This window comes from Drosophila santomea, chromosome 3R (genome assembly GCF_016746245.2).
Source record: "Drosophila santomea strain STO CAGO 1482 chromosome 3R, Prin_Dsan_1.1, whole genome shotgun sequence".
NCBI classification, from domain to species: Eukaryota; Metazoa; Arthropoda; class Insecta; order Diptera; family Drosophilidae; genus Drosophila; species Drosophila santomea.
The window spans coordinates 20,481,840-20,506,286 of NC_053019.2; the positions used below are offsets into that span (position 1 = coordinate 20,481,840).

The 24,447-nt window shown below is 39.4% G+C and overlaps 4 protein-coding genes across 8 annotated transcripts; 1 reads left to right on the top strand and 3 right to left on the bottom strand.

Moving 5' to 3' along the window:
• Nucleotides 1-46: 46 nt before the first annotated feature.
• Nucleotides 47-5,729, bottom strand: LOC120453551 (myogenic-determination protein). The gene is made up of 5 exons (XM_039638303.2): nucleotides 4,765-5,729; nucleotides 3,730-3,852; nucleotides 3,582-3,656; nucleotides 327-405; nucleotides 47-267 (listed from the first exon to the last, which is right to left on the bottom strand). Exons 1-5 carry the CDS (start codon nucleotides 5,290-5,292, stop codon nucleotides 74-76), a joined length of 999 nt encoding a protein of 332 aa, XP_039494237.1. The 5' UTR covers nucleotides 5,293-5,729; the 3' UTR covers nucleotides 47-73.
• A 1,010-nt stretch (nucleotides 5,730-6,739) lies between these two features.
• Nucleotides 6,740-10,523, bottom strand: LOC120451878 (spaetzle-processing enzyme). Of its 2 annotated transcripts, none has more exons than XM_039635885.1 (5): nucleotides 10,334-10,523; nucleotides 8,479-8,646; nucleotides 8,080-8,430; nucleotides 7,421-8,003; nucleotides 6,740-7,356 (listed from the first exon to the last, which is right to left on the bottom strand). In XM_039635885.1, the coding sequence occupies exons 3-5, from the start codon at nucleotides 8,402-8,404 to the stop codon at nucleotides 6,957-6,959; spliced, it is 1,308 nt and encodes a 435-aa protein (XP_039491819.1). In that variant the 5' UTR covers nucleotides 8,405-8,430; nucleotides 8,479-8,646; nucleotides 10,334-10,523; the 3' UTR covers nucleotides 6,740-6,956. The 2 variants fall into 2 exon arrangements, with proteins under 2 accessions (XP_039491819.1, XP_039491818.1); XM_039635884.1 differs by lacking the exon at nucleotides 10,334-10,523 and adding an exon at nucleotides 8,774-8,997.
• Nucleotides 10,524-14,522: 3,999 nt separating this feature from the next.
• On the top strand, nucleotides 14,523-22,843 carry LOC120451680 (glutathione-specific gamma-glutamylcyclotransferase 1). 4 transcript variants are annotated; one of them, XR_006356501.1, is made up of 6 exons: nucleotides 19,703-19,843; nucleotides 19,956-20,457; nucleotides 21,309-21,344; nucleotides 22,008-22,086; nucleotides 22,148-22,662; nucleotides 22,720-22,843. XR_006356501.1 is itself a non-coding variant. In XM_039635563.1 (5 exons), the coding sequence occupies exons 2-5, from the start codon at nucleotides 20,149-20,151 to the stop codon at nucleotides 22,582-22,584; spliced, it is 861 nt and encodes a 286-aa protein (XP_039491497.1). In that variant the 5' UTR covers nucleotides 14,523-14,828; nucleotides 19,956-20,148; the 3' UTR covers nucleotides 22,585-22,843. The 4 variants fall into 4 exon arrangements, 3 of the variants coding, with proteins under 3 accessions (XP_039491497.1, XP_039491495.1, XP_039491496.1); XM_039635563.1 differs by lacking the exon at nucleotides 19,703-19,843 and adding an exon at nucleotides 14,523-14,828 and having other exon boundaries at nucleotides 22,148-22,843; XM_039635561.1 differs by having other exon boundaries at nucleotides 22,148-22,843.
• LOC120451679 (26S proteasome non-ATPase regulatory subunit 13) lies at nucleotides 22,839-24,357 on the bottom strand. Its single transcript, XM_039635560.2, has 4 exons — nucleotides 24,138-24,357; nucleotides 23,963-24,076; nucleotides 23,378-23,908; nucleotides 22,839-23,319 (listed from the first exon to the last, which is right to left on the bottom strand). Exons 1-4 carry the CDS (start codon nucleotides 24,245-24,247, stop codon nucleotides 22,926-22,928), a joined length of 1,149 nt encoding a protein of 382 aa, XP_039491494.1. The 5' UTR covers nucleotides 24,248-24,357; the 3' UTR covers nucleotides 22,839-22,925.
• Nucleotides 24,358-24,447: the final 90 nt, after the last annotated feature.

Consider the following 24,447-nt stretch of genomic DNA (forward strand, 5'->3'; position numbering starts at 1 on the left):
TCCGGGTCACTGGGTATCTCGTGTATCCTCTTAAAAATAGCTTTACAATTGCCTTAGGTCTTGATACTTAATGCTAAGTGCTGCATTTCCGTTTGAAGTTCACGTGCAGCGCAGTGGGTGCACTTGCTCCGGATGTGGGCGGCGACTGGGAATCTGCAGCGGAGGGCGTGGCCTTGTGTTGAATGGGACTCGTGGTGCTCTTATTGATGCTCTGAACAATCAGATTTAGACAGTCCAAACTGGAGCCATTGGCATTGCCTTCAAAGTCTAAACAAATATATTTTATAGAAATATTTAAAAAATGTAATTACTTTTCTTTTTCTTACCTGTAAACTGACCATATTTCTCCATGTGTTTGTTGTAGAAACTGAGTTTATCTTCTAGATAAGCGCCAGCATAAGAGCTCTGCAAAAAGAGACAAACATGAATAAAATTAAAAATGGAAACATCTTTTAGTTGGCCTCAAGCGAAATTGGGAAAACAATAAATTACAGAAAAGTGTCGTCGGCGAAATGACAACGTCAAATTTGCTCCGCTCCTGTCAACTTGGCCAACAAATGCCATACAGAATGCCGTCTAATGACGAGATTAAGCCAAAATTTATGCCAGTAAAGAGATTCCACAGGCCAATTAAAATGCATTGAACCACCGCACTGCCACACGTTCACTGCCCCATTGTCTGCCCCACCATTGTGGGGCATTGTGTGGTGCACCACACTTAGGGGCAATTAAATTAATTTTCGCATACGCAGACGACAAGGCATCCGGAGATTCGGTCGGGATTTCATTAGAAAAACTACGCGCTATAACGCCGATGCTAAGCAAATTATAATTGCCACTTCTGGGTGGGTTCCTTGCCCCCCAACCCAAATCCGCATCTGGTGCATCCAAAGTGCCGTCACTTCGTCTGCAAGGATCGCCAAATACAGGGCATCCCATACCCGTATACCCATGTGTTTATATTTAGCAACAAAGACGGACAACAAACTACGGAGTAGGAGAACAACAGAGCAGAAGTGAACTAAACTGAACGGGAGCAGATGAACTCACACTGCACTTTTATAAAGCGATTTATCATTTTCCAAGCGTTTACTGACAGCCTTCGCTCGATGTGCCACAGTCAGCAAAAATGCACTGTGAAAAATTACACAGAAATAGCACACGTAGGTTACCAGCAAGGAAGGCTTTGCAATGACAAGATAATACTAAATATTGAACACAAATTCTCAATTTAAGAAGCATTTTGAAACAAGTATTTTTAGACAAGATCAACTTTTTTTCTGTGCACATGTTTGCATGTCTGTATGGCATTTCGGTGTGTTTTATTTTTTTGAGCATATATCATGCGTTGTATCTGAATGAAATGCCACTTATCACTTGGGCATTCCGATTCTCGGATTGCGTAAAGATTTTAAGCCGCTTTTTGGCGCGTTCCCCTCAGAAGTTCTCCACCGATCTGTGAGCATGTAACGGATATGCGGCATTATGCGATTTGTTAGCCACAAGCTGCCGCATGAGTTTTGTGGCATGAAATATGCTTTTAATATATGTATGTACTAAACACATTTTGAAAATATTGTATGCGTTCTGCGGTCACTCGTAAAAGCTGATAATCCATTTGGGTGATATCACCAAAATAAATGGTGATGGTGCAAACATTTTGATAGCAATAAGATTCAAATCATCTATGATGCTATAATAATCTGATGATTAATATAAAAATGTTTGAGTCATCACAGAAAGTAATTCATGCCAAGAAATTGTTCGAAATACTTTTTTAAAAAAAATTGCTTCTTATCAGTAATTTAAGAAATCATTATTAGCTGCTTTCAATTCGTAGAAAATATTTCCCTATCTAATAGTGGAGCAATAAAGCAATTTGAAAATAACATGAGTGGTCAGTAGCATATCTACAGCTGATAATAGTCGTTAATTGAATGGTAGGGGGGAATTCGATCAATCCTGACTCACTGGCAGCAAACATTTATCAATAAATAGTTTGCACCCAAGTTACCCAAATCTCTCCGTGAGTCACTTGCACCCAAAAGCTATATCTATGCACTTCAGTGATTATGGCTATCATTATTACGTAGAAACTTGACTGATAGACGGACTGGCACTTCGCCGTGTATATCGCAAGTACCAAACACTTTTCATTGACGGCGATAAGGAAATTTATGGGAACACTCGGCGTGCACATTTGGGTAGCGTTTTTGGTAGCAGTTCAAAAGGAAATCTTCTGCTTAAATCGCCGGGGTTTATAAATACACAGGCTCCAAATGAATGGATATGGATGAGATGGATGGATTGCCAGGGTCTGAGATGCATTTGAATGTCTGCACGTTTGGCGCAATGCCAGTTTTTAATCAAACTATGGCCGCACATTAATATCTGCCAATGGGGGAGGGATGGGGATGGGGATGGGGGTGCAGTCAACATACAAATACGCAAAGTTTTATGGTAAATTAACAAATTTGTACATTAAAAATGTGAAAAACTTAAGCAAACTGCATGGAAATTACTCAACGCAGGCCAACCCGAAAGGCAAATGAAAAAAATGAACGAAAAAGAAAAAAACACAAAATAAAAAGAGGGCGTTGAAGATGATGGCAAAAATGTTTGCATAATTGTTGACAATTTGTTGCCCTGTCATTTGGGAGTACGTATGCATGTACAACCCGCTCCCGTTGCCCCACTTTTCTGATGGCTCCCCTTCCCTTTCCCACCTTCTAGACCATATCTTGCAACACCTTTCGTTGAAGAACACCCCGAGATCTTGTCATGTTTTTCCTGTGCAATTTGTCAACTGCCACATTGGTTTTTGTTCCACGTCGCAGGGAAAACTATTATGAAACAGAAAAGCGATCGTCGCTATCCACCAAACATGGGGTTGAATATTCCGATTCCTGCTCCTCCAATGAATTTGTTGTAATTAATTTACAACACGATTTCCATTCGGGCTTATAAAAAGAAAATTTATTTATTGCCTTTCACTAAACGCAGACAACGACGACCCTTTTTTTCCCTGCCACCGTAAATTCTCCGGCTATTTGTCCTCTATTTTTTTTTTGTTTTATGCTTTTGTCATTGGAGTTTGGAGCTGTTTGCTGCTCCCCCCAAGAACTGGGCGAAACTTTCCCGATCATAACTCATATAACTCATATTCCCGCTTTCCTGTGATTCACAGAAGAGGATATTATTAAATAGCACGTCGGCGAGCGCATAAATTCCGGTCAGCAAATAACAACAGATATCGGATCGGATGGGATTTGTAAGGTTGGTTTGGGTTGGGTTGGGATGGGATGGGATGAGTTGGGATGGGATGAGTTGGGACTGACTCTTTTGGGGATCCAAATACGTATACGTATGTATATTCTATTTTCATGTTCGCCATTGCGACGGAGCAGACCCTGAGATTTTGATGAATGTGCGCGTCGCCAAAGAAAAATGTACGAAAGCGCTGCTCATGCATGAGAATTTTACGAGAAAATAATTGCGGAACGGAACGGAACGATATACCAACCCGATATACTACTACTGGGCTTAATATTATATTAATTGGCGTTCAGCGAAAAACTTACCAGATAATCGGACTGGCAGCTTTTGCCGCTCAAACTGGGCGCCAGGTTGTCGCCATCGCGTGTGGGATTGGATTCCTAAGATTTCAAATAAAATAATAACAAATAATTTAGCAATGTTACTCTACTTCGCGATAGATATGATCATTACCTGTAGCAGATCCTCCAGGCTCTCGATATACTCGATGGCATTGCGCAATATCTCGACCTTCGGCAGGCGCTGGTTGGGATTGGATGATGTGCGTCGCTTGAGGATCTCAAAGGCCTCGTTAACCTAGAATGTGAACAGAATAATAATAATAATCAATTAATGGCCATCGTTGAAATCATGGAAATCCATTAGGCGAGCCATAAAGATACACACCAACACCAAAAGGCAGGCGTGTTCCCCTTTAAGTGGCTCTTTAATAAAACATATTTTAAATTAAATAGAGCATTAAATTTTCAACAATTAAACCGTTCGCCCGTCGTCTGTCTCTTTATGACAGCCCATTTTCCCCACCCTTTCCACTAATGTCTCTATGTGGAGCTATAAATACGTGTGGTTCATCCAAAACTTTTACGACCGTCGAACTCATAAATGCCGCTATTTAACTCTTGGTCTTGGCAAATGTTTATGTTTTACGCATGTTGGGTGGTTTCCCTTTCTGCGTTTTATGTCAATGGATCCTCCCTGGTGGCGATGTGTTAATTTGTGGGCTGCTCGCCAACCTAATGACATTACTACAAAGTTGCAGTCCTCAAGCGCTGGGGACGATTGCAAATCGTGCTGTAATCTATTTTTAAGATCTACTGAGAATTAACAAGCTTGCTGATGAAAAAAATAATGGAAAAAGGATACACACTGATGAAAAAGGGATACATGATCGCTGTTTTAAGAGGTATCCTTTTGACAATTTGCTATCCTGAGCAGTTTTATGTTCCTCAATCACTTACTCGTACATATAGTATTTAAAAAAGCATTGCATTTCTACTTATTTCTTACACACAAATAAAATGTGTTTTTAAAAGATATTTTTAAATTATTCATCCTTTGATTTGATATAAGAATCTTACTTAAACTGGTTTGCAGCACTCGTAGCACAGTACTACTTCTCCTTTGGTTACTACAGTACGCTTCTGATGTTTTTATCTCCTTAAATATCTGATATATCTGAAGTATTGGATATTGGATTCAGATCCTTACCTTCCGCAGTCGCCGGCGCTCCCTCATGGTGGCCGCTTTCCGACGGTCGACGGTGACGCTCTTCTTTTTGCACGCCTTGCACGCCCACGTGAGACACGGCCTGGAGGATTGGGCGGAGGAGCAGACGAGCGGCGCCAGGACGTGCTCCTCGGAGCTGAGACTGCTGTTCTCGTCATCGTAGTCGGTGGTGTAGATGGGCGATGGTGTCATATTCATGCCCAATGGCTTGTCCAGCTCCGCCGGATGATGATTCGCATGACTGTAGTTGCAGGATGAACCCGATCCGTTGGCTGAGATGGAAGTGGCTCCACCAGCTCCCGCAGTCGCATCCCCGACGGCATTGAAGCGGCTGAAGAAATGCTGCAGGGTCTGGTGTGGATTGTGGCCGGGCTGGGATATCTGATTCTGCTGGCCATAGGCACTGAATCCATATCCAGAATGTGGTTGCTGACCATAGACATTGTTGTACTCCTGCTTGATGGAGTGAGCCGCTGGCATTTCACTACTGCCACTATTGTACTTGGTCATTGTTGGGTCACTTCACTTTGATTTTATTATGTTTTACACAATAATTGAATTGCAGATTTTACTTGGTTATAAATATTTCGATTTTTCAGTTGTTTTCCGTCATTTGTTTATTACAATATTTTAACGTTGTTGAAGATCTATTTAAGGTACATATACTAGCACTAACTGCACTTTGTTTGTATATTTTAAAAATTCTTAAAAATTAAGTTAAAGTACGATTACACTAGTAGCTTCACTTGAGGGATTTTATGATAACTAAAGCAAGCACCACACTCGAAAGTTGTTTTTAGAGCCTTGTTTAAAATTTCGTCTTTCGTATTTTTCACAGACGAAGCATTGCGCTTTGTTAATGATTTTTGAAGAACCTACGAATTTTTCAAAAAATATTTATACCCATTGGCGAGCCGTACGCGATATTGAGTACCGCCTTCCGTGGCAATCGCAACACATTTGGTGACAATATCCAAGAAGATAATGTCGTGGGCCCCCAGATGTGCTCGCGATCCTCTCGGAGTGCGGATGCTACTGCGTTTTGAGTGGCTGAGTGGCAAAGTGGCTAAGTGGCCGAGGGGCTCTCGAGTGGTTCCTATTTTTAGAGGCGCCACGCCATTAGACGACATTGGCGGTTCTCTAAGGCAGAAGGACGCTGCCGCAGGCCACGCCCCCCTTTTTGATTTTGGTGAGTTTTCTAAAGCGATTTTCCGCTCAATATGTGAAGAAGAGTGTTTGTGAAAGGCTTAGTTCGCATGGGGCGGGGAGGAAAATCAAATAAATTCTATTTTACCTGGCCAGCGATTAGTGGAGGGGGGCATAAATTAGCTTTCGTCGAGACTGAACAATTCGTTAATGTGACACTTTTAGTGGAAAATCCGTCCCCCATCCACAGATCTCTTCAATGGCAGCCACTTTTCTATTGAGTTATAGTTGCAACGGCCGAGAAAAAAACCAAGAAATTGAGCAAAAAAAAAAAAAAAGAAAATAACTAGAAGAGGCCGAAATAAAAATAGTCAAAGAATTGTGTTTATTTATCGCTGCTCAGGCACAATATATATCTTTGGAAATCACCTTTAAATCTTCCCCAGCGATATTGTAAATCTTTTGCCTTAGGACCGTGGTTTGCTCGAGCACTTTCCATCTTAATTTTTCCACTTTTCCCTGCCCATTTTTCCATTTTGTATTTTCCTCGTCGCTTTTTCCATTCTCGCCGTACTTTGATGAATGCTTTGTTTTGATTCGGTCTGATGGTATTTTGGTGGCAAAGCCTATTTGTTGTGCCACACGATAATCCCAATTGTAAATTTAATCATTATCGCCTGTGTTTCTCGGCTTATCTATCAATGCATTGGAGAATTCAGTGCACTGTCAACTTCACAAAAGCTTCGTAACTTCCTTACGCGATCAACTATTTAAAATCAGTAAGTGGATTATATTTATTGTTATGGTTCAGAATAAAATTAAAACTCAGAAAAAAATGAATAAATTAAAATTCAGAATAAAATTAGGTTTTAACCTAATGAACATATCTGCCTGCATACTTGGTTATCGTGCCTCATTCTTTGAATTCCATAATTATAATACATTCACTAAAATACAATTCATGCAAAGCAAAAAACAGTCACAAAATAAAAAAATACTTTGTTTGTTATGAGATCCCATATAATAAACTAAGGCTTCAAGTTTGCTGCTATCCATTCGAAAAACGCTCCAGTCTTTGTGTAGGCACCTGCATCTCCACCACAAGGCCCATATCCATATGAAACGATCCCGGCCAGATATACGAATTCCTCGTTGCCACGGTTATGAAGGGTTACCATCAAAGGACCTCCGGAATCGCCCTGACAGGCGTTTTCTCCACTGTGGCCGCCTGCGCAGATTTGTGTATCGTCGCGAAAGATCGATATCACTTTTTGGCAGTAGTACCTTTTTTCAAAAACGGTGCTGTGCAACAACACCTGACTAGATTGTTCGTTTTCCATTTGACCCCAACCAGCGATTTCCAATGGTTTATTATATAAGGGGATGGGATCTTTCGGCAGACAAATCGGTTGAACCTCCCTGGTATACCTAAAGGAATATAAAATTTAGTTTATAATGAGCAGATAAGGATGCATAATAAACAAAAACCCACCGAACTGGCACTTTAAGGCGAATCAAGGCGATATCGTTATTAAGCTCCGAGGGTTTAAAGTAGGCATTATGCACATTGAAAGACTCCACGTCGATCTCCACAAAGGGAGCAGCGCAGTGTTCCCCATTGCAATCTGGATTGGTGTTGGTATCATGCTCGCCCAGCCGCACTTTCTTGAGCACCAAGTCGGCTCTCACACTGTAAATCTTGACCACACAGTGGGCAGCGGTCACCACGTAGCGTGAGTTGATCAGGGAGCCCCCACAGACGGACATGCTGTTTGGATATGGAAGTGTGGTATTCTCGTAGATAAGCATGGCCATCCAAGGATATTGGTTTTGCTTAGCCTCTCTGCCTTTTGCCATTCGGTAGTCTAGAGGGGCTTGTCCACAGGAAGATGGCAGAACGTTATCTGGTTCAGGGCAGCAGGTGTAGAAGCGCCTTCCCGAATCTTCCTTTCTGGTATCGATAGCACACCATCTGTCACCAACTGAATTGGGCCCATGTCGCTTCGAAATATTATTGATCTCATGGCACTTGTTCAATCGAATGCATTTTTCATTGGGTTGACACTCTGGATATACTGTTAATGGTTTTGATTAGTAAGCTTGGATTAGTAAGTTTGGATTAGTAAAGTGAAAAGCTTATGTAGTGTTTACCCTTTTTTGGGCAGCAGTAAGTATTTCTGCCACATCGCCTTTCCATTCGTATTTTGTTGGCCTTTTTAGATTTATGGGATTGCAGAATGCGCGCCAAAGTGTCGCAGCTTTCGATGCTTTGACACATCTCATCGGATTTGCAAGGACTGTATTGTGGATCGGGTACTATCGGAATATTATTACCTTGTCTTTGACAGGATACGTACACTCTATAGAGCAAGTATTTCTGATCGATATCCATATAACATATGCGGTTTATAAATGATTTCAAAACATCCATCGTCCCTGTTTGGCCAGTCAACCGGAGACACTGATCAAGCCTCATGCATGACTCATTGGGTGGTTGATAGCCTGATATAGTTTGAAATTAGAAACGAAGACTTTCAATTGGCACTTTACCTTTTTTTGGGCAGCAGTACTTATTATAACCACATTGTCTATCCCATAATATTATTTGTTTGAAATAGCTGATTTCCAGCGATTCCACAAAGTACTTCAAGGGTAGGCACCCATTAAGGTTTGTACAGTACTCATCGACGCCACAGCTTGGAAATCTTTTAGATATTGCTACAATTTGAAAAAATTATTTAAAAAAATGTAAAAAGGTTTTTTTTCAGCGAACCTGAAATGGGCTTTAAAACTGATAACGATTGATCACAAACAAACTATTTCATACAAACACAATATTTATTACCATATCCAAACAGTAGAAATCCATATATGAGAAAACCATAAAATACTTTGTGCATTTTTGTATATATACGATCAATTTTGTACTGCTTTTGGGATATAAGAAAGAGTATTTGTTAGACCGTTCACTAAATTGTATGTCAGGTGTTCTTTTTTTAAATAATAATGTCATGAAAAAATCTTGTGCTTGAGCGATCTTATCTGTCTATGTACGTAGTTCGCGTCTGATCAGAAGCACTGCCTTCATTCTACTAAGTCGGATTTCGCAGACTATCCGCTTAAAAGCTTACTGCTCGCTCAAAATCTCAAAATACTAAAGAATTTGAGAGCATATGCATATGCTTGGTCACATTTTGGTCACAAAGCCAGTGTTACGGGGTGTTCAGACACTTAAAAAATTCATTTTTTGTATGGTTTTAATTGTATGGTTTAATGGTTAATCAACTTTTCTAAAGCTAATTCTGGAAATTGTGAAAGATATGCCTTCCGAAAATGACTGGCGCCAAGCCGGTCATTCCATAATCGTAAATTTTAAACGTAATTTTCTCGAAAACATGTTTTTCACAATTGTGCAGGAGATAATATAATAATCATCAAAACGTTTAATATAGTCTACAGATTTTAAAAATAAAACATTTTTAGCCCCTTTTTGAGAAAAATTAAAAAAAAAATAGTTTGTGAAAATTCCGAACTTTGTTTTTTTTGGGAGCCCGTTTGGAGACTCCAAAAATGCAACAATTTTTGTTGTCGATTTTTTGATAAAAATAATCCGTTTTTTTTTGATAGCAAAAAAAATAACTGTCCAAAAGTAAAATGCCATACCTCGTTGAATTCGTAACAAAATTCCCTATACATACATATGTGCTCAAATAATGAAAATGTAATTTTTGCCATTTTTTGCAAATTTTGATGATGGTACCCCTTATCGAAGATGCAAAAATTTGTCAAATTTTTTTTTTCGAAAACCGAAAAAGTAGGGAATGACATAGTTAGCTATGTTTATTAGCAGCTCTTTATTTTAGCTGTGCGGCCAGTTTTGGCCAAGTTATGGCGAAAATGCCGATTGAAAATATTCGATTTTTTACAAAAATTTGGTTTTCGATTTTTTTATAAAAAATAATCGGTTTTTTTTCGATAGCAGTTAAAATAATTGTCCAAAACTGGAATACCAGACCTCGTTGTATTCGTAACAAAATTCCCTATCTATCCATGTGCATACATTGAAATGCTAATTTTTTGCCATTTTTTGCAAATTTTGATGATGGTACCCCTTTTCAAAAATTCAAAAATTTGTCTATTTTTTTTTTTTTGAAAACCAAAAGTTTAAGGATAGACATAGTTAGTTATATTTATGAGCAGCACAAAACAGTCTTAATTTTAGCTGTGCGTCCATTTTTGGCCAATTTATGGCAAGTTAAGTTATTACGCCGCTGAAAATACATACACAAAAACATCTGTTGCGCGAACAAAAAACAACTATCTGCAACCTTAAGAATTTCCTCCATTATAAAAGTATATTTTATAAAAGTAAATTAGAAACGAAGACTTTCAATTGGCACTTTACCTTTTTTTGGGCAGCAGTACTTATTATAACCACATTGTCTATCCTGTAATATTATTTGTTTGAAATAGCTGATTTCCAGCGATTCCACAAAGTACTTCAAGGGTGGGCACCCATTAACGGTTGTACAGTACTCATCGACACCACAGCTTGGAAATCTTTGGGATACTCCTACAATTATTCCTACAAAAAATATGAGGAAACCAGAAAGTACTGTGTTCATTTTTGGATGTATACGATCATTTTTCGACTGCTATTCCAGAAAGAAAGTTTTTGAAGTTAAATTAAAAACTTTGCACACGTGTATGTAGTTCGCGTCTGATCGGGAGAATTGAATCCACCCCAGAGAATAAGAAGGCAACAACAATTTTGATTCGGCAAGGGGTCGATAAGTAAGTTATCGCGAAGGTTGCCATACTGTAAAACGAAACAAGCTGTTAAAAATATAAAATATATATATATATATAATACAAAAGAATTTACTAGTGCAAAAGTGTTGTTTGTAAATAATGCCATTTAATTTAATCATATAAATGGTCAAGGTGCAGTAAAAAAGGAAATGTGAACATCGCAATTAAAACTGTGAAAAAGGTGGCAGCTCTTCTATTACTTATTACAATTTTCCTACGCGGCGTATGAGTAATAATAATATTTAAGATACCACACATAGAGTTTCACATATGTATGAATAACGTTGATGTTTTAAAAGAGAGCGAATGTTATCTAGCTAAGCTCCCGGCGATATTTAAAATAAATTCGCGTACTAATTTAAACAATATAATTTGAGAGTGGGGATATTTACTACTCTTATTGAAATACCAAGAGAAATGTAGTTTCGAGAAAAGAGACATAAACTCGTTATTTTAACCGCAGAATCAGATAAATATTTATATTAGGAGATATTTAAAAACAAAAACAAATTCTGCTTGGCCGAGCTTCCGTTTCATTTCGATAAGCTTTTATCATGGCATTGCTATTCTTATTTCATATAAGGGGAATAACTCACTCGGCTGCGATTTACACGTCGGAAGATCTTTCGCGGCAAGCTGCAAGTGTTTTGCGTTTTAGTTTCTTCTTTTCGCACAGACCCTGTACTATTTATCAAGATTAGACTGAAAACTGATCATCTATTTGAAGCTTCAATTAATAAATTGTACCTAAAGCTTTATCTAATACGCGTAGGCCGTTACCCTAAAGTCATTAAATATTGTATGCATTTTTCTGGCCAAAAGTTCTAAAATCTTTTGAACCATAGCGAATAGGAGAAATTTAAATTTTAATTTTAGTATTATGCAGGCAGTTTTTTTAGTTAGTTAGTCATAAAAAAATATGAACAAAAAACACAAATTAACTAATTCTCTACGATCTTCGATAAGTATAAAATTTTTGCATGCACCGTTCGTTTGTTTGGAAATTTAAAACAAAAATTTTAATAAAAAAAAAAATTTTAATAGTTCATCTCCTCTTGTGATCAAAGTCGAGGCTTACACACTGCACTTACCCAATGTCTGGGCCCATAACCTATTGAATGAAAGAATTACCACCGTGTTCTCTACGAGTTTTTATTATCAACTGTTGTTAATGAAATGAGAAACAAAAACGGTTTGCAAGTTATCTTCTGCTATATTCGCTATTTTATACTTTTAATTGCGTGCATCGTTCGAAGAGAATTAAATATACCCGTTACTCGTAGAAACAGAGGGTACACTAGGTTCGTTGAGTCGTATGTAACAGGCAAAAGGATTCGTTTCCGACCATATAAAGTATATACATACATATACTCATGATCAGGATCAATTGCCGAGTCGAACTGGCCATGTCCGTCTGTCCGTTTAAACGCCTCGATCTCAGGAACATTAAAAGCTAGAATGTTGAGATTAGGCATTTAGCTTCCAGAAACATAGACGCAGCGCAAGTTGTTTTCCAAATGGTTACGCCCACTTTAACGCCCACAAGTATTGTGATATTTTTTCATTTTTTCCAATGCCTTGTAAATTTTTATCGATTTGCGAAAAAACTTTTTGCAACGCACACAAACCACCCTAAACTGTCTCCTTTGGAAAAATGTTACTTATTTTCTTTATATTATTTTTTTACAATTTCTATCAATATTCCAGAAAATGATGAAATCTCTCGTTCTCACTTCAAAAAGCTAAATGGTATATAATAGTTGGGGAACTTGACTGAAGCATTATCGCTTGATCTTTTTAACAAACTGGTTATGAACAAAATTTTGTTTTGATCATGTTTAACATCTGGATCGGGGGACTGATTTTAATTATTGGATCGCTATTACTCACCGATGCTTAAGCGGAAAACGTAGCCTGATTCTGATTCTAATTCATTTTATGAATGAACGAGAAAATCCCCGCCTACGGATGGAAAAAATGGAATCCATTTCTAATGTGGACTTGACTAGGGTTTTTCTATCATCATTTTGACTATTTATTTGAATGTCAATTATTAATTCTTCAAGCTTTCGGATAGTTTTAAATTTCTGAATTTCTTAGCTCTTTAAAGAGTTTGTTAAAGCTTTTGTTTTAACCAGATTTTTTAAAAATACGTAACTATAAATAATAACAATTTTAATTTTTTATAATACTTTAATTTTTGCATAATAATGCATACATACGATTCGTTAAAGGAGTCTCTGCCCAAATTTCTAACGTCATACAGTATCCCAATTTTGTATGCTCTTTAATTTTTGTTGTGCAGTCTTTTCTAGTATATTGAATATACTGTACAGTAGTACAGTTTTGAGAACACTGCACCGTTCTGTAAAGCTAGAAATGAGTACATTCATGCAGAAGTCTAGTTGGTAAGCATTTGGCGTTAATCTACCCATGAAGTAATTATATATCATGCTATTTTTATGTATTTATTTGGCAATTTGTTTACAATTTGTATACTAATATTTAATTTAATATTTAAGATCCCACACATAGAGGGCGTGTTTCCATTCGTATAGAGGGCACAGCCAACAGATGGCGCTTTATCTTTATTTCGATAGCTGGCAACATCACAATTATTTTTTAAATATCTGGCGGTTGAATTAAAATTTTATTAATTAAGACGTTATACCTAAGAACCGATAATATTATATTTATACATAAACAAAATATGTTAGTTATGTACATCAGTTCACTTTAAAGTAATGTTTATAATTCTTTTTTATAGTTGGCATCTACGTTTGCGCCTTTGTTTGCCTGGTACAAGTGATATGCATGAAAACTTCGCGCACTAGTTTCACAGCATTAAACTGACGCAATTTCACCGAAATTTAGTGCATGCGCTTATCAGTCGTATGTGTGTGTCTATTTTTACCAAGGTAATATCTGAACTGGAGGTTGTTATTTTGCCATCAGTCAGCAGCTTGGCAATCGAACAGGCGACACATCACTTTCCAATTAGAGCAATTAAGATCGAAGCTCTCCAATTGCACCTGTTGTTCAGTTTGTCTGTTGCCAGGTGGCAATTGAGATTGTTGCTTTTGCATTTCGTGCTTTCCATTCATAAAATTGAGCTGCATGCGGCAACTGTGCGTATGAATTACGTCAGCCAATGGATGTTTGTGAGTTTGTGGAGCATTCGCGATTGAGAGTGGAGATGCGTAACTTCACTTCTCTTCTCTGCGCGCTGAGAGCGCTTTTTGGGTAAAAGGTGTAGAGACAGTGAGAGCGGGAGAGGGAGTGGGGCAGCATCAAGGAGCTTCAATATCAAAAGTACACAGTAAAAACATGTTTTTTTTTGCATTAAATTGTTGTTGCATTAAAATAAAAACGATATCGTTTCAGAAAGCAATTACGTTAATTTTTATTGGTAAATATACTCTTTTTAAATTACATATAATTGTGAGATAAAGACAACGTTTTCTTCAGTGTCATTTGTTGCATTTCAATGTCCTTTGTGTTTTCTTAAACCTTTTATTAAATACGCACCGTCTGGTTAATTAAATATCTGATTATACATAAACACACACATACATATGTATGTAACATATGTACATATGACTTTTGCCGGGACTGGTTTGTAATGAAATTCGTCATTATTTTACCGTTTATGCTCGCTCAGCGAAATTTGCTGAAAGAGTTTGCCCAGGGGGTTGAGGTGGGGGAGCGGAGAACGGGGAGCTTGGAGCATTATTTGAGAGCGAAAAAACGGCGCAATTCTCGCATTTACATTGAATCCGTCGGTGGAGACGGTCGCACTGCTCCATCAGTCAGCGCGACAGAGACAACGCGATAGTGTGAAAGCGAGAAGGCGTGTGTGTTATTGTTATTGTTTTCATTACAAGGCGCGCGACAAGTGCGAAATGCCAGTGTTGTTGCTGCTACGCTGAATGGCGCAACGGAATGAAAAACTGATAAAACCCGAAAACAAATCGAGTAAACAAAAGTGGGGTGCAGTGCAAAAACCGAACGGAAATTGATAAGCATAAAATTAATAAACGCTCGTAAACGCTACTGTTGCACCTGTGAAAGCGGTATTAAATGGACAGGTGGGTAATTGTGCATCAAATTGTTGCATTTGGAGAGATCGGATGTACATGCGTGCATACGTATGTACAGACATACATAAATAGCAGCTATGTAGACTCATATGTGTGTCAGTGTGCCAAGTTGAGAGCTTTCAGTGTCAACACGTGCATATACTATCTCATTCGCTCCTATTTACCTTGCTGTTTACTTACAACACTTTGTTGCTGTAATCACTCTGCCTTATCAGTGTGTGTATGCGTGTGTGTTGTTGTTTCCTGCACTCTGTTATAATTCGCTCACGCTCTCCCGCTCTCAATATGTTCTCTCCCACTTCCACTTCCACTCTCACCCTCATCCGCCATCTCATTGAATTCAAATGTATTTCAATTTATTTTCGTCGCTGCTTACTTTTCAATGTATTTATATTAAATAGCTTAATTTATTGCCCAGTCACTGAACATGCAACCCGTTGATGCAATTCTCAAGAGCCTGCAAATAGTGGAAATGCATTAGAAATCACTAGTGAAATTGCTATATAAATATTATATATGATGGATTATGCCAATTTTAAGCTTGCTGAAGATATTAAAGTAATACATTTGGAATACATACCGATATTATTCACCTATATATATTTTACTTATTTTGTTAATTAAAACTGGAAAATTGCTTTCATCATTACGTGTCCAGCATTCAAATGAATGTTAGTAAGGGCGGCTATTCTACTATTGTTCCTAAATTTGCGAATACGCGTAAGCCCTATCAGCAATTCACTGGCAGTCTCATTTTGTGGCACGTACCTTTGGCACCCGCAATTCAAAATATTCTTCCATATTTAGATGGCATTATTCAATACCGCATTATTTAAATTTTACGCTTGCTTTTGCCGACACTTTTGTTATAAATTTTGTGCGACGTAAATCCATTTAAGTAAATATCTTTTTGTTTTCACATGCCTTTAAAAGCCTAAAGCCCAAAAATAAAATGAAACCCAACGGAAATAAAAGTTGCTTATGCCTAGCAAATATTAATTAAATCTGGAAATATTTACCGTCAAACATTTTCTTCTTCATTTTAAAGCAAACTTCCGGTCAAATGCTGCTTTTTGTTGCTAAATATATCTTTGAATGCATGCAGCAAATATTATTTAAGTTAAATATAAGATGTGCGCTTAAAAATAGTCTGTGGTCTCGAATAAAGAATACAATTTTGTTAATAAGAGAGCCACACGTGTTTTCCTATTCAGCGGATACCAAAATGCGCAAAAGAAGGTATTAGGAGGTCGGTTTTACTCGGCTTTTTATTTTTGTGATTTTTTCGGGTAGCGAAAAAATTAGGCCAAATGTGTTAATTGATATACATATGTATGTGTAGATGTGCGTGTAAAATAAATTGCTGAAAAGTTGTTTACCCTTAGGCGCTTTTGTTCAACCGGACTGTCTGGCGAACTCTTTAATCTGCCGGTTGGCATTAGTTCACACGTCTAATCTTGCCTATCGAGGGGGTACTATACAGTAAAGCCCCTTATCAGAGGCATTTCGTCTCGAAGACCAAGTCGAAATGAACTCTTATCGTTTGGGCAAAATTCTATGGCGATAGCAACCGCCAACGCGCGATTGTAAATTACACACTCGAGTTTTTTTTCTGTCTGCTTGGTTATTTATCAATAAAATGTAGTCTAGGCCATCGTCGAATAATTTTGATAATTTTTGGAGGTATAAAGGCCACAGCTGTAGAATTATTAGCCACGTATGGTGCACAATAAAATAAAATATATTTTTAATTGTTTAATTAGAAGTGCTAAGACAAGTAGCCAGGTTCGTTATTTTGTTCTCAAGTGCCTTTATGATTCCTAACCAACGAATTCGATCAGGCATCAAAATAAATTCGCAATCAGGGGGCTTGTGTGCTTAATTTGATTTTAAAGGAGCACTAAATAATAAAAAAAGAATACGTAAGTGGTCTATGTACTTAATTAAATGACTAGGAGTTTCTTATAAGTGGTTTTCACCATAGGATTGAGAGCAATATGGAATCCAATATATAGATAAGTCTAAGCCGGTTGCAAACGATTAAGAAGCGTGTTATTGGGTAACATGCTGTTTTCTGGAATTAGGACCGACTATTAAGAACTTTAGATCACCTAATTCAGTCCATTTAACACGCTGTCAATCTCAATTGTGATTATTCGTCGAGTGATGAAAGCTAAATGAGCGGAATCGCATATGAGATAAGGCAGACAGAAATGTAGTCAGCTGCACGTAAATCCCCCCATCCCAAAATTGCTAAGCCCTGATCCAAAAAACGCCTGGTTTGACCATCTGGATGGTGTATTCGTGTCTGTGGGTGTGGGTTCGTGTGCTTTGTTGATTTCGCCGAATTTCAGTCTGCCGCCACCATGATACCACTCGTATGCTCACCCTAAAAAACGTACACTCGTATGTCATGTACATGTGATATCAATGGGCTTAAGGCGTTCTTGTTGTTTATACATACATATGTACATGTGTAGCTGACGGAGCACAGAATTTTTGTATGTTCTGCGCCTGTTACTCGAAGCACAAAAAAACACGTTGACTTGCCCGTGGAGCAACTAATACACCCCCCTTCTCATACACGACCGATAGAAACTATAGATTGCTGTGCTATATAAACAAATTTTGAGAAAAATTTGCTAACCTTGAACCGTTGGCAAAAAACTTTCACAATGAAAAAAGTTCAGTATCAAGGACCCAGAAATGTGTAGCGAGACGATTTCGTAGCGTTTTTCATTTGGCAAACGAGCAGTGGCCAACGCTGCGTATACGTAACCAAGTTGTGTGGCAAAGAAAAGTCTCATGTCGATGTGTATGTGTGTGTGTGTTTTTCTGCTTTTGAGGATGTGAAATGTCGTAAGCATCTATGTATGTATGTGTGTGAGTGTGTGTGGGGATGTGCGTTTAAGGTTTTTGAACTTGTTTTCGGTAATTTTCCATCATCCAGCCTGTTTTTGGGTCAATTAAATTATGCTAACATATCGAAACCCGAAGAAGAAGATAAAAAGATTATAAATACAACAGGCAATATATAAAGTTCAATAAAAAAAAAAAGACTGGTATTTAGAAACAGCGTATGAAAACAGAAAGCTCACAACTACTTAGAAATTCCTTCGGCATTTCGGAAAGGCGGCAATCAAAACAAAGTGTGCGAAATGTTTAAGTTTATTCATATATGTACCTTATACATATGCATGTGTATAAGTGCTACACGCGAAATAAAATAGCTAAAAATACAAACAAAATATGCGCACAAGAGTACATACATTGTTACGCTGATATATTGAGCATGCCTCGTTAATGGGAGCCATCACGATACGATGGTATGGCAGCCAGGGCTCTACACAGATAAAAAATACACATGCCACATTTTTAAAAATATTACAAACTCAGAAAATATTTTATCAAAAATAATAAAATGTTTAAAAACTTTATGAAAGCATTGGATCGTGTTAGACTTATACATTTTGTTTGTGAATATCGAAATACTTTTTTAACGATTTCAATTTTCGTTGTGTACACTGAAACATAAAAATCAAGTATACGTACCGTCGGCCATTTAAAAAGATTCATATGTATTTGGTCATGGGCAGCAGCGTAGTTAGCAAAGCGAAAAGATCGGTCACACTTATTTAATATAAGACTACACCCCGCTTTCCTTTTCCCTCTTTGAACTTGCGAAAGTAAAACTTAAATGTAAACTGTATTCAGCATGAAGAACTACAGATGCTCTTTAAAAATACATATCAAAGATACGTGAAAGCTACACTAAAACGGGAAATGAACTCGAAAAGAAAATAGTGTTGAAGCAGATAGCAAATTATCTTAGACATAGCCATTCTTCAATCCACTTTAAGAGATTACGCCGCTTGGTGCAAGCGCATAAAGTGGCTTTCTATATAATTATAAATAAAAACAGATAAAAAGAGTTTGCGATAATATCGTAAAGTGCAGTTGGTTCCAGACTTTGGACGCGGGCTAATGCCTCAAGCATAATATAAATAAAAAGTTGATCTTTATTTTCCAATAATACAAACCTAAAAGGGCTATAAATCAAGACATAATCTTATCAAAATGAGTCGCTAGTTGCTGTTGGCTTTCATCTAATCGGTGTAATAGTTACAATTGATGGGATATGAGCCGACTGTTACCAAGCAGACATGATTTATTCCTTGAAATCAGGAAAATCCGGGAAAACAACAATATCAAGCATCATTGCAATAAATATCAGTTGAAGTGATTTGTTTTGCGGCCTTTTATTTGTCCGTCTCAATGGTTTTTTAATAAATATTATGGTGACAAAGATCTTTATGGCCCATGATTGGCAATTTCCAAAATCATTTCTTAATTTGCGGCATTTATATATTTATAATTATTAAATGCTCGAATTTATTGCTGATCCTTCAGTTCAAGGGGTTTCTTCATCACGCAGCTCATTTCCAGCTTGGTCATTATACGATCGGTCATTACTTACCGTTTATAAGGTATATAAATATTTGACTTTATTTAATTGTTGCATTATTTATGGACGTGTTTGGCCAGCAAGTCACCGTCACCTTTACCTTAATACGAGGCCCCAAGATTTTAGCCATAATTCTCGCTCGATAGTGAAACTAGACTGAAAGAAAAAGAGAGTGAGTGTGAGTGAGTGAGTCGGGGCGATAGGCGATTTAAATACTTGCTCGCCATATTCAAACCTATAGATAAGTCTTGGGAGTCGTCGTCAGACAGAGCATTATAAATATTTATTTTACATTTTTATTTTTCTTACTTTTCGCCGCTCTGCGTCGATCTTCCTCTTCGCGAACGTCGGGGCGTTGGAAATGTTTTCGGTTTTCGCGCTGGGCGGTTTAGTTCCCGTTTGCTCGCGGAACTATTTGGTCGTATACGGCGCAAAAAACACTACCCAGCTCATTTGAGTATAAATCAAGAGAAAATACAAAATATACAGCAAATTTGTACGGTTGGTACAACAGTCAGCACTTGTACAAAACTTACAAGTAAGCCGGGGGATCAAATTTCGATTTAAATTCAAAAATTATTCGTTAGCTGTAAATAGTTGAACATAATTTGGAGTTTTATGTAACCACACACTGCTCTGGTCATCCACAGAATCTCAATTGCACTTGGAGCCATCGGTCGGCGGCGAGCCATGTAAGACTAGGAGCCGGAGACCACAGCCACCAGAATGTCCAGATAGCAGCCCCAGGATCCCGTCTCGATCTCAACCAGGCGCAGCAATCAGCATACATTCAAAAGTCCAGAAAAGTGAAGGAATTCGAATAGAAATCTCTGGTTACCAAACATGGCACACCACAGTGGTCATCGCCAGCCGGCGGAGGTGCCGGCCCATTTCAAGGATCTCTTCACCAATGGCCAGTTGGGCGCGGCTGAGGAGGGCAACAATAACAATGACCAGAACGAGCAGGAGAATCGTCCCAGTAACAATAATAATAATGCTGGACCCACGGATCCCGCCTGCTGGGTCTTCGGTTACGGATCCTTGTGCTGGCATCCCGGCTTCACCTACACCAAGTGCATCACCGGCTACATTAGGGGATATGTTCGCCGTTTCTGGCAGGGCAACGTCACACATCGCGGCTGCGAACAAAAGGTAGGTGGGATAACCCAAATCTTGGGTTTATATCAGACACGTCTGTTTCGCGTCTGCTGACAATTTTCTCGTGTGTGCTTACCCAACTAAACTAGCAGCGTTTGGTGGTGATCTGGTAATTATTTTATTACCTCCGCTCCGCTGTTTGTTTTGAACAGTTGCCAGTTTTCAGTGTGAGCAAAAAAAAAAAAAAAAAAAGTGAAAAGGCACGCGTTATCTATTCGTCGCGCGTTATCAGTTGTGTTTGGCTAATGGCGAAAAACAAGTGAAATTAGCATTTGCCTGCGTCTAGAGCTACTGCCAATTAAGATACAGATTGTGTTTCAATTAACATAAGTGATTTGCTTGCTAATCAAGGCGGGACAAGCCCCTTGGAGTAGATATCAATTCGATTCGGAGTATGAAATTATGTGGAAACTCGTTTGCCATCCGAACTGGAATATTTAGGGGTATATGTGAGCAGTTGTTGTCCCATTTTTTGGTGCTCAAATGAGGTCATGCCATATTTGCAAGCAATTGCATCTTGTAGTCTAAGCATTTCCAAGTACATAGGAATTTTATTTCTAAGCAAAAATGTAATATGTAATAAAATAGTGATAAAGGAATTGAAATCCCTTACTCACTATTTTCCCTGCGATCGCGACAAATGGCAACAGTTTCGAAATAAGTCAAGGTCCATATATAACCCCAGTTATATGTGAAATGTCGTAAATAATGCAAATATACAAAAGGTAAACAAACAGCGAGCTGCGCCCTCAGTCTTTGTGCATGCGATAAATACATAGGCGCCACAAGCGAACGTCTATAAAATACAACCCAGTGCTAAAGTGTACATTTATTCTTTGTTACAGCCTGGACGTGTTGCAACGCTCGTTGAGGACAAAGAGGTGAGTAAAGTATAAAGAACCTGATTCCAAAGTGCGGGGATATGATATATCATATAGTATATAAAAAAGGGATTTTGCGCCGTCCAAGTTTCCCAATTTAAGCCCCATTCTGTGTAGGCGGTTTCTCGGCCGAGAAGAGCGTGAACTCCGCCCGACGAGTCCTGCCAACTCGTCCATATCTAAGATACTCTGGCAGATTTCCGCAGACGACCTGGCGCGTAAGGATTCGGAAAAAACCTCTTCATCCGTACGCCAGGCGAAATTCCGCAGAATATAGGCGAATGCAACTCCACTCAACTGAGTGTAGTGTGATGCACTTTCTACACCTTGATACTTTCTATCCTAGGCCCGGGGACTTTCGCCCAGGGCATTATCAGTGGAGTTACCAGGAACTCGTTTTGTGGCCCCGAGAGACAAGCATGGAAGACTCAAACCGGCATCACTTACATTCCTATCAGCGCTATTTATGCGCGCCATCTGCGGAATAACGAGTTGGGAATTATAAGCGGGCGAGCGCGATAAGAATAGCACACACCCCAATCCGAAATATACGGGTTCAAAACCCGCGCAGGGCGAATGCTTTCAATATTTTTAGATTTTTATCAGCCACCTGTCTTAATTTATTTTATTAAATATATATATATTTCCCATTTTTGATTGCAGGGAATCACTTGGGGCTGCGCCTACAGAATAACAGGCAGCACGGCACTGGACTATCTCAAGCAGCGCGAGTGCACGCTGGGTAAGTGAATCCATGTGAAAGTGGTCCCATCATTTCAACTAACACCCGTTGACTCCAACAGGTGGCTATGCAACGATTGATACCAAGTTCTTCCCGCGCGTCGCCTCACAGGACACGCCCTTTAGCGGCGAGGCGGTCGAGGTACTGGTCTATGTGGCCACGCCAGAGAATATCCATTGGCTGGGCGATGATCCGGTGGAGGAGATTGCCCAGCAGATTGTATCCTGCCGCGGTCCCAGCGGACACAATGCGGAGTACCTGCTGCGCCTGGCGTTGTTCATGCACGAGGAGATACCCGGCGTTAGGGACGATCATCTGTTCGAGCTGGAGCGCTTGGTTTTAGAGGAACTCTATCGCCGCCAAATACCTCTGTCGTCTGTGATGGGCCGCAATCCAGATAGGATAAGGCGCGACTCGCACGAGGACATCCGCCGCCAGCCATCCTTTGAGTTCACCTCCCGTGTGCCCGATACCAAACTGCGTTGCCTGAACATTTGATTGCTGGTGTGCTGGCGTGATGGCCGCCGAAGACAGCAAATTCCAAATTATTGATCCGACATGATGTTAGCTTGTTAGGTAACCAGAGTCTATTGCCAAATTTGACGTATTTCTTTAAATTGTAAATAATCCTAGGCCTAATCATAAGCAGCAACTCCTCGACAAGTGATCTGATTTAGCCAATAAGCTAGGATTAAGCACAAAACACTTTTTACACGCAACTGTCAGGGAGTTAAATTAAAAACTGAAATGAATATAATTGTTGGGTTTTTAATTAAATACAAAAGCATTCGCGCAAAATGGGAATATGTGGGACCGTCAAGATCAAGCGAAACTTAAAACTAATTGGTGAGAATTTCGGCGGCACGATTCTCCATCAGTTTCTCCATGTTCGTGATGGCGCCCATCCATGTGTCCAAAGTGCTGGCCATGCCGACAATCTGACTACGGTTGAGGACGCGTGGTTGCACCCACGACATGTTCACCACACCAGCCACTTGATCGATCTCGCCGCGGACGAGGTCCAAAGCCAGAGCTTTCATGATAAGCAGTTCCACTTCCTTGGCGGGCAGTTTGGTCTCTTGCGCAATGTCCGTGAAGGTGATGGCCCGCTCGATGGCTGTGCGTTTGAAGGTCATCTCCATGAGGCAGAGAAGGGAGATCTTCTGGCGCAACTTGACCTCCTGGGCAGCCAAATCGGGAATCTTAGACCAGATTTTCTTCATATCATTAAACCTGTCAAGGAATAGGTAGTGTTAGTTACGGTAGGTGTTCAATTACTATTACTACACACTTGTTAATATCGCCCGTGTTAAAGGCTTTAAGAAGCTCCATAAGCCACTCATTTTCCGTGCCCTTTAGCGACTCCAGGATGGGATGTGCCAGCAATTCGCCTATATTGTAAACACCATCGCCCAGGAGAGCAGCCAGACCCAAGAAGAATGCCTGCTGGGCCCACTGATCACGGGGGTACTCATCCAATGAGCAGCCCAGAAATTGTAGGCCACATCGGTAGTAGTCGCTATGCTTGCCTACTCGCCGGTAATACTGGGATGCCAGCATGTAGTATTTGCCGTGGACGGGCGTCACGTTGCCCGCTTCCTCTAGCACATCACGCAATTCCTCGATGATCTTCTTGGTGGCATTCAGATCGTTCAGGTTGCTGAGGTAGAGATTGCCCTGCATCACCTGCAGATACCAAACGGCTTCATCGCAGATCTTCACCTTGTCCTTCATCTTCTCCAAGAATTCGATGGCCTCCTTCTTATCACCGATGTTGTCCACCACCACCTCAAGAATCTGGATGAGGCCATAGGGGTTTATTCTGCAAATACAATACATGAGAATACTGCCGAGTCATCTGACCAAGCCGACTCACTTGGTCTCGAAGGTGGACAGGAAGTTCTGGTAGAGCTGCAGCAGCGCCGATTCGTCTTGCAAGGATTCGTGGCGCACGAAGGTCACCAGTTTAATGGTCAGCTCATTCCACAGTCTGTTAAACAATATTATTATTATTATCAATGGCAAATTGAAATTTTAGGCAGAGAACGAACTTTTCATTGTAGAGCTCCTCGATGAGCGTCCATTCGGCGGCGAGCTCTTTGTTGGTGGTCTTCTTCTGGGTCGCCAGATAAGCGGTGACATTCGGCTGAGGATTGGACATCGCAGCTGCGCTTTGTGTTGAATGAATTCCAAATTAAATGTTTAATGTATTCCCAAACTACAAAAATTGCAAATCACAATCGCCGACGCAGCTGTCAAATTGACAGCACGGTGGTGTGGCCGTTTGTTGTTTAACATATTTTGGTATTTTATATTATTGGCCAACATTCTTAATTAAAAGAGGGCTATTTGACATAATAA

Excerpts from the sequence above, each read along its gene's own strand:
- LOC120453551 (XM_039638303.2), bottom strand. The coding sequence starts at position 5,292 with ATGACCAAGTACAATAGTGGCAGTAGTGAAATGCCAGCGGCTCACTCC. Across the intron at positions 406-3,581 it reads GCTGCCAGTCCGATTATCTG|AGCTCTTATGCTGGCGCTTA; the intron begins GTAAGTTTTTCG and ends CTCTTTTTGCAG. Across the intron at positions 268-326 it reads GAAATATGGTCAGTTTACAG|ACTTTGAAGGCAATGCCAAT; the intron begins GTAAGAAAAAGA and ends ATATTTGTTTAG.
- LOC120451878 (XM_039635884.1), bottom strand. The coding sequence starts at position 8,828 with ATGCACAAAGTATTTTATGGTTTTCTCATATATGGATTTCTACTGTTT. Across the intron at positions 8,647-8,773 it reads ATTTCTACTGTTTGGATATG|CAATATCTAAAAGATTTCCA; the intron begins GTAATAAATATT and ends TTCAAATTGTAG. Across the intron at positions 7,357-7,420 it reads CGCCTTAAAGTGCCAGTTCG|GTATACCAGGGAGGTTCAAC; the intron begins GTGGGTTTTTGT and ends ATATTCCTTTAG.
- LOC120451680 (XM_039635563.1), top strand. The coding sequence starts at position 20,149 with ATGGCACACCACAGTGGTCATCGCCAGCCGGCGGAGGTGCCGGCCCAT. Across the intron at positions 20,458-21,308 it reads ATCGCGGCTGCGAACAAAAG|CCTGGACGTGTTGCAACGCT; the intron begins GTAGGTGGGATA and ends TCTTTGTTACAG. Across the intron at positions 21,345-22,007 it reads CGCTCGTTGAGGACAAAGAG|GGAATCACTTGGGGCTGCGC; the intron begins GTGAGTAAAGTA and ends TTTTGATTGCAG.
- LOC120451679 (XM_039635560.2), bottom strand. The coding sequence starts at position 24,247 with ATGTCCAATCCTCAGCCGAATGTCACCGCTTATCTGGCGACCCAGAAG. Across the intron at positions 24,077-24,137 it reads GAGGAGCTCTACAATGAAAA|ACTGTGGAATGAGCTGACCA; the intron begins GTTCGTTCTCTG and ends ATTGTTTAACAG. Across the intron at positions 23,909-23,962 it reads CTGTCCACCTTCGAGACCAA|AATAAACCCCTATGGCCTCA; the intron begins GTGAGTCGGCTT and ends TTGTATTTGCAG.